This window comes from Dicentrarchus labrax, unplaced genomic scaffold (genome assembly GCF_905237075.1).
Source record: "Dicentrarchus labrax unplaced genomic scaffold, dlabrax2021, whole genome shotgun sequence".
Classification (NCBI taxonomy): domain Eukaryota; kingdom Metazoa; phylum Chordata; class Actinopteri; family Moronidae; genus Dicentrarchus; species Dicentrarchus labrax.
In genome coordinates, this window is record NW_026136723.1 from 20960370 (window position 1) to 20969126 (window position 8757).

The 8757-nt window shown below is 36.9% G+C and overlaps 1 protein-coding gene across 1 annotated transcript; it reads right to left on the bottom strand.

The window, feature by feature from the left end:
* Positions 1-134: 134 nt before the first annotated feature.
* neu1 (neuraminidase 1) lies at positions 135-8151 on the bottom strand. Its single transcript, XM_051391611.1, has 7 exons — positions 7885-8151; positions 7303-7492; positions 5910-6172; positions 3891-4073; positions 2735-2954; positions 1412-1648; positions 135-1309 (listed from the first exon to the last, which is right to left on the bottom strand). The coding sequence occupies exons 1-6, from the start codon at positions 7969-7971 to the stop codon at positions 1428-1430; spliced, it is 1164 nt and encodes a 387-aa protein (XP_051247571.1). The 5' UTR covers positions 7972-8151; the 3' UTR covers positions 135-1309; positions 1412-1427.
* Positions 8152-8757: the final 606 nt, after the last annotated feature.

Consider the following 8757-nt stretch of genomic DNA (forward strand, 5'->3'; position numbering starts at 1 on the left):
TTTTGCATGGCTGAGAGTTGAAAGTTAACTGTAAAATAAAAAAAAAACAACCTTCCCTTACTTTTATCCAAAATTCATGGGTTTTCATATATGAACATAACTAATATCCAGTTTGTTTTGGAATAATCATCACATGAAGTTTAATTGTTTATTTTGTAAGGAGTCCCAAAACAATATTTCAAGTAAAACAAGTGGGTAAATAAAAAAAAAAGAAAGAAACTCTTCTTCACAGGAAAACCTTCAGCTGACATTTATAAAGAGTGATATTTATAGAAAGTCAATGTAGATTTGTCAACTGTAAATCTCTGATATTTCTTTATGAATCATGAACTGCGTTGGAAATCAGCTCAGTGCCTGACAAATTAAAGGGTGTACAATTGTTAGAAATCACATATTTACTCTGCAGATAGTACAGATCAGATAAAGTCCTGCAGGGAAACAATGTATCTCTGTGCTGGTAATATGGAGCATAAATGGCCACTCTTCAAAATAAAACATCAAAATCTGAGGAGTTCAGATTGATTACAAAATACCAGAGTACTTTGGCTACATTACGTATTTACCTCTTCACTCTCACATCCAATCACACACACACACACCTCTTTTTTATTTAAGTACATCTATTGTTTTTCTCATACCACTCAATTGGAAATAGCATTTAAGGGCAGTCTCATAACAAAAAAAGGTTATTAACATTATTTTACATAATTTCTGGGTTTACAAAGGCAGAACCAATTTCAATCAGCATGTATTCATGGAATATTCACATCTTAATAAAGGCAAAACTCATAATTCCATTTGGAAGTATGCCCCGTTCAGCAAGTGTCCGAGCCAAAAGAAGAAATTTCACACCAGCGCCAAGTATACAGTGAATCTGACAGTTTGTGAGGTGAATTGGTGATAATTGATCGGCCATACTTTAGTATGGTATCATCATCATTGCTTACAGATTATAGTTCATAGATGACAGGAAGTTGCTTGGAAACTAGTGTACTAAATAATCCTCAACATTTATCTCGGTCATATCTTCTTTTATGTAAGAACAGGGAAGTAATAAAATATTGGGGCTGTGCAAATTTTCTAACAAAAACACATTTATCCGGACACATCGGACTTATCCGGCATATATTTTTTGGATTGGTTCATCACAGGCTGAACACAAACTGTCGGACATTCGTGGTGCTGAGCCTCTCATTTTCCCCATATTTCATAGCGTAGAGTGAGTTTAAAAAGTCTTTTATGTTCATCCTGAGAAAGCCGTGGGAGTCTGACATCTTCCTGTTTCCCTTTTTTCCTCCAACATTTGAATCTACGAGACAAACACAAGGTGAAATTAAAAACAGGAGTCACGCTCAGATATGTTTTTCAAACTAATCGCAAACAAACCAGTTTTTTCATGCTTCGTGCTTACCTCTCTCTCACATGCTCTACCGGCCACCGTACAGGTGGATCTTGACGAACGAGACGGTTTCGTCATAGACCTTGTGGCCCTTCTCGTAGATGACAAAGATGTACTTCTGGTCCTCTGGGGAGCCGCTGTTCAGTGATGTCATACAGGAGTAGCCGCTTGGCCCCGCCCATATCTGCATAGCTTTGTTCTCCCAAGATTTCCCATGAGTCACCGACCAACGTAAGGTCAGGTTAACTCCTGAGGGGGACGATACAAGATGTTAGTTTGCTCATTCACCGATTGTTTCTTAACACGTTCCCTCAAAGCAGCAACAAGGAACTTTTATTTTTTGTTGAATTTCTCCTACGGGGGATCAATAAAGGTACATCTTATCTTATCTTGATTCTGGCGGACAAACTACCATAGTGTTTCTACCACCTTGTTTCATTTCAAGGGGAATCAGATTCTAACTGATGGTCTTGTTTATTCATGTATCTCCTATAGTAGCAACAGTTTTAAATTCAGACTGTTTCATAACCAGTTAAAAACTCCTTGTAGTGGGATCTATTGGCAGAAATGGGATATACCTATACATACACCTTAGAATGATCCTTTTATATCTATAGATGTCGTGGGTTGCCTCCCGTGGAGGCTGCCATGTTTCTAGAGTAGCCCAAAATGGACAAACTAAACACTGACACTAGACAGGACTATTTCAGTTTTTTGCTGCCACCGTAGTTTATCCTTTGCACTTGGAAGGGGAGGGTGAAGCGAGGGAGTTTCAATCTGCAACTACACACAATCCTACACACTGGACCTTTAAGTCTGAGGTAAATTAAACTGATAGATTGTTTTGATGTGAAGGAAAGCAAGTTACTAAGTACATTTTCTGAGTACTGTTTTGAGGTATTTCCATTTTAAAGCTATTGTGTACTTCTGCTCCACTATATTTCCATTTTACTCCACTACATTTATTATATAGATATAGTTACTAGTTACTTTACAGTTACTTTTTAAGATGTCACATAAAAAACACACGATCAAGTTACAAAATATGATGCATTGTTATATATAAAATTTAAATACATTTCACCTCAACCAGCTGAGACAATAAAATGCTATATTAATATAATAGTAATGATTTTCCAATAATTCTACCAACAGATACTTTTACTTTTGATAAATTAAGTATAATTTACTGATAATATATAGTAGTAAAGTTTAGAAAGCAGGACTGTTATTTATATTTTAACAGAATAGTATTCCTACTGCTATTTCCACCACTGAGCATCAGTGACAAAAGTTAGAAAGGAAGAAGAGATCTTTAGTGTCAGCGGCTCTTACTGTTGTAATCATTGGACGGGTTGGTGAAGTAGAGGACGTCGTCTTTCTGCAGAGCTCCAGCTGCTACTGCAGAATCCACCAGCTCATAGTCAAAGTACAGATCTTCCAAGGGCAGGGACAATCCACCGTCATAGCTTCGTACCACCACGCGACACCGACAGTGGTAGTGGTTCTGGTTCCGCACGTTGATGACGATGCTGCCGTCAGTCATCTCAAACGGCTGCAGAGGGGTAGGGAGGGGTTTAGCTTTGACAGTGTCTAATGCATTTTGATGTAAAAAAAAAAAAAAAGGTGTATTTGATTAAATATGATGCTTTTTTCAAATCATTGCAATGAAGGCATCACACAAAGGTCATTTTACAGTTGCATTTTGTTTGGCCATTAGAGGGCAGAGTCACTCCACAACAAGCTGACAGATAAACACTCTGATAAAGTTGTTAAGGCGAATATGTCAGGTAGTGATTGCCCAGTCACACATCCATTAGACACAATGCACCTTTAGCATTCATAATAAACTGACAAATTTATGTGTAATATTAAATCTCCTTTAAGCTTTGTTTTTTTTCTTTAACCACGAATGCCTGCTCCTCTCCTCCTCCGCAAGAAATTGGACTTTCTTCAACAACTAGTCGCTAAGTTTATTTTCTCTGCTGTTTGGTGACAGGCAGAGTTTTTGATATTTATAAAATGCCTGGCAACTTCACTGGAAACCCGATGAGACCACCAAGACCAAAGCAAAAAAAACTTCAGTAGAGCCGCAAAGTTGGGTGATAATTCGCTCTGGGTTTCACAGTAAACAAAGACATTTGACTTATTGTTAATATAAAAACATATCTATAAATGGAGCTTTAATTAAATGACTTGAACGGTCTGCATTTACAGTTGAAATGTCTCCAATAAGGACATAACACAACACCAGAAAGGGCACCAGAAATAAAGTTCATTTTGCTTTTCAGTCACTGATGTTTTTCCTCACAGCGCTAAAGACTGCGGTTTGATTTGCTCCTGTTGTAAGAAGTTGTAACCACCATTTATGTTAAGTTTCATCTTTGCAGAGGAGAAAGGAGTCCAATTTTACCTCCTGCTATTGCAGGATACAGTGTGGTGTAGATGTGATCGTCACAAGGGGGTTAACAACACATTTCCACAAACGTACCTGGCACTCGTCAGGGTTGAAGTCCTGTGGTCTCTTCTGCTGGTTGTAAGGGATGCTTTTCAGTGCGGCACCGTTGTACCAGTTAAGTCCATGGTCGTCACTCAAGATGCAGAAAACTCCATCTCCCTCGATTGTACCATGACCGCACACCACCAGCCTCCCCTTAGCTGGGTTGTAGCGCTTCTGTTGTACAAAGACACAAAAAGATGTGGACTAAGAAAGGGAAAATTTGATTATAAAGAGAAACTACATCTAATTCTGAAAAAACGGTGTATGTATAAGTGAAGATCAAAAAATAACAACACAGAAAACATAAAAAAAGATAATACATAATTCTTATAATTAGTTAAAAGCAATGTGCCAGCTACAAAGACATCAATATCTCATGAAACAAATCCGAACAATTATCCAGAGTGGCTCATCTGCTGCAATCCAACTGAGGGTTTAGTGTCCTAAAAACTGGCATCAATTTTAACTCATTCATGAGGGATAATCAACTAATTTGCACAATTACAACTCCCCTCCAATTACATAACGATTCTGCTGCTGCACACATTTCAAACGCACTACTGTGTAACGTGTAATGCATTCAGTGTGCAACAATAAAGGCACATGTCCAATGTATTCTACCAATATGATTTAATTTAACAAGGCACACCCACAGTTTTTTTTTCCAAATTTTTATCATCATATCATATGAATGGTCAGAAAATATTAGGCTCTCCAAATTCCACCATTATGACCCGTGTTAAAATACAGTAGCGTAGACTGACTCTATTCAGCTATGCAGGAGGCAGGTTTATTCCTTCTAATTAGATTATTTATTGTTGATTGTTGTTGAATCCTGAATGGAACCAGTTAAAAAAAAACAGAGCTAACCTGATGGAAAATGGGCTGGAAATAAATCAATTTATTGACTTTTAATGCCACCTTTAGGTATTTCTATTCAATCTTTTATCAATGTGCCACAATGATGTGATGTTTTTGAGTTAAAATATATTAATCTGGGGGCTTTTCCAAGCAAACATTGATATATGTGATTGTTTGCAATTAAATTACCATATATTTCTGCTACCCCATAAATATTTCTCTAGATCCACCACCTGGATATTGAAACTAAATATTACAGAGAATGCAAAACTTATTTTAAATTACATTTCAGCTATCTCATAGTATTTTCATTTGGAATTTAATAGTATTTTCATAGCATTTATGTTTTTTAACAACATCATCATGTCCCTGTGGTTTAGTCTCAACTTGTGACTGCTGTTCCTCTATCCAGGGGATACCCATTGTCTGAGGTCGGCATATTTTGCAAGTTTGTGTTAGATGAAATTTGCAAACAGTGTAATTATTAGATAATTTTGTGTCCTGGCCTCAAACAAACACCATAAATGCACCGTAGTAGTTTGTAGCAGTTTCTGACTGATGATTAAATTACTGAAGACTTTACATTTCAATCAATTAAATTAGATTTTTTCAACAAACAGTTCATGAGGTGTTAACATTATTTTCACTATACTTTAAGCTGTTTTGGGGTTTTGGGGCATTTTGTTTTATTGACAGTGACACTGAAGGCCGGGGAGGTATAATAATGATCAGTTTTAAATGAAAAAAAAGTGGTGCGCTTGAAACAAGAACTAAGTTAGTTCCAACTTCTTAATTTGAAGGGAATAATGTTTAATGTACAAAACACACTTCCTCTTTTCATGAAGTATGAAAAAAAAAAGCCATTTAAAAATGCATTTGTTCATAAATCATATCCAACGTTTCCTCGTGGCAAAGGCGTATGAACTCAGATTTTTACCACCCTGTAATAAAGTGAGTAGATTTCTGCCTTTAAAATCTCACTTTAAACACCTGTAATTACCACCAGTATGTGACCTGAATAAGTAAGAGCTGAATCAGCAGCTTATAGTCACAGTAAAACCAACATTTCCTGAACACAGCACAAAGGTCATTTAGCTTAATTTTGTATCTCACTTTAATACTAGAAAACATTCTGCGTCATCCTCTCACCTGGATGCCGAAGCCCGGCCCGGCAGCAAAGTTTTTGACTCCGAGCTGGACCGAGAGGTTTCTTGGCTTGCTCCAGCTCAGACCGTCGTCAATGCTCTCTACCATCATGGTGCTGGCCGGATGGCAGAGGTAGAGGTGGAAGCAGATGCTGTAGATCAGAATCACCGAGCCCACCTCCTCGTCCACCACCACCGAGCCCAGGTTCAGGCCGTCCGGCTGCAAACCATCGTCGACGATAAAGGTGGTCGGGGACCAGGTGGCTCCTGGAGGGATGGAGGAGGAGCACAAGAGGATTCAGACACTATTTTTTATTCTATTATTTCAAGGTTTTTGGGGGCTTTTTCCCCTTAAAGACAACACAAGTTCTTAATTCAATCGTATATATTCAGCCAGAGTTTGTCTCAAGCAGTTTTTATTACTTTATTGTGTTGAGATTCAAATAAATCCTTTCAGTAATGCCACTAGAATAATGCACCCATTCATTTTATACACATTATATAATCACTTTGGACAGTTACTACAAAATGTAAATATTTTATATTTTTGTCTTTAGTCTTTTAAGTTTTATACTCACTTAAATCAGTTTTGATCATTTTAGGCTGTATTTTATTAAAGTTCTTCTATTAGAGCTTTAAACACTTTTACCATTTAAGAACTTCAACTGTTAAATGAGAACATTTATTTTGTATTATTTGTGTTTATATCCCCCCAGAGTAAGGTACCCAATACAATAACTGCTTATTAAATGGTTATCTAATTCTAATAGTACTGAAATTTCGTAGTCTGTACAATTGATCTGTCGTCTTTAAGGAAGCTTGAAAGTTTAGCTAGAGATTCTGTATGTTGAGCTTAGAGCTTCATTCTTGGTTTGATTAAAAGAAATCTTATCACAAGGTCCACTTACTGTCTACATAATGATGAAGGCCACAGGATGTGCCTGCAAATCAAACAACTGGACCTTGTGAAAAGATTTTCTGCAGTTGTTTCTTTACTTTTGTGTTTCTTGTGATGTTTTCTGATACATTTGATGATAACCAACTTCTGTAACAATGTAATAAAAATCTGATCTAGTTTCTCGTATAGTTTTTATTTTGTTATACTTGTTAAATCTATTTTATTTTATTGTCATTTTTACCTTTATTCCATTCTGTCTTATTATCGACTTATCAGTCATCTGTGAAGCACTTTGAAGCTGCACTAAGTTGTATGAAAGGTGATTAATTGATTGATTGATATTGTTTTTGAATACATACAACCACTCTGTTAGTGTGTGTGTGTGTGTGTGTGTGTGTGTGTGTGTGTCTGTGTGTGTGTGTGTGTGTGTGTGTGTACAGGCTGTGTGTTTTTGTGTGTGTATATCTAACTGTTTCTGACTGTCTGGTGGTCTTCGTGCCTTTGTCTGTGGACCGCCGCATTGCGATGACCTTTGCTCCCACGTCGCTGGCCGAAGACTTCCTGCCCTCTGCGAAGGCCAGCAGGCTTCCTTTGGGGGTGAAGGTGAGCAGGGGGATCCTGTAGGTGTTCACCTGCCCCTGGGCTCCGCTCACCCACAGCAGCTGCTCCTCGTACACCAAAGGGTTAATCTGGACAGCAAAGACAGAAAAATTAGGAAAGGGAGAAGATGAGCTGGCAAAAGGAAAGAGATATATGCTGGCAAAACCGGTTTGGGCATCTGCATCTAGTGTCCGGTTACGCAAACCAGGTGATCATACTTTCACTTTAGGAAGCATATTTATGATATTTATTCATAAATCCCAATCACAAGGCTGCAAAAGCTTATTTATTCTCACTGTAACAACACATGAAGGCATGCAAAACAACATAAACATCTTAAATCCACAAAAAAAGACAGTTTTGATCCCAGAAATCCATCTGAACAAACACTTTCCAACATGTGCACCCACAGCAGAGCTAATGTTTGGATTTATAACCTATTTCTATACTGATATTGATATTGTTTGACAGTTTACTGTACCGGTTCAGGGATATTGCCACAAACACAGAGAGACAACACAGCGGAGAGAAGTAACGACAGTGCAGCGAGCCGGCTTCCTGTTTCCATGTTTGATTCAAGTCCTGAAAACTTCTGCTTTCCTCCGACAGAGAGAGAGTTAACACCGAGGTTTAAAGTGGAGCCTCGAAGTAAATCGATAAAAACAAAAACAGACACAGAGCTAAAGGCGGAAATGCTCTCTCCAGCTCATCCACACTGCGACCAAAAACTCTAGTCGGTCATATGACTCAGGTGGGCGGTCACATGACCTCCCTCATACGCCAAAATAAAAGACAGTATTTTATCATCGTAAAACAAAAATAGTATATACACAATGGATCGATATAAATTAAATTTTATTTTGCTATTTGTCTTTTTTAAGTTATTGTGTTTTTAAAAAAATATATTATTTTATTGTTTTTCTCCTTTACTGCTCTTGTCCTTTGCGTGTATTTTTTTTATTTTATAAGATTAGATTTTTACGGCTATTTATATTTATATTTGTATATATATTTTAATACACGTTCATTAATTGAAGTTATTAAATTACTTTTGCTATTACATTTGCAATTTTATAAAATATATGTTTGTATGGAAATGTACCTAACATGTATACTGTACCTTAAGCAGCTGCTGAATGATGTTTAAATGTTGTTTTAATTTCAATAAAAAAAACAATGAATATACATATAGACATAAACTAAAGAACAATAACAATAACATATATTGTGATCACATTTTAATGATCGGGCCAAGATCAGCTGAGGAAAAAAAAACTTTTCCGCTGTGTTTTACTTTTTACTGTAATCGTGAATACATGCTGTCAGCAGACAAATTCACTGTAAACTATGTTTT

Excerpts from the sequence above, each read along its gene's own strand:
- neu1 (XM_051391611.1), bottom strand. The coding sequence starts at position 7,971 with ATGGAAACAGGAAGCCGGCTCGCTGCACTGTCGTTACTTCTCTCCGCT. Across the intron at positions 6,173-7,302 it reads GCGGCGGTCCACAGACAAAG|GAGCCACCTGGTCCCCGACC; the intron begins GCACGAAGACCA and ends CCATCCCTCCAG. Across the intron at positions 2,955-3,890 it reads TCAACCCTGACGAGTGCCAG|CCGTTTGAGATGACTGACGG; the intron begins GTACGTTTGTGG and ends ACCCCTCTGCAG.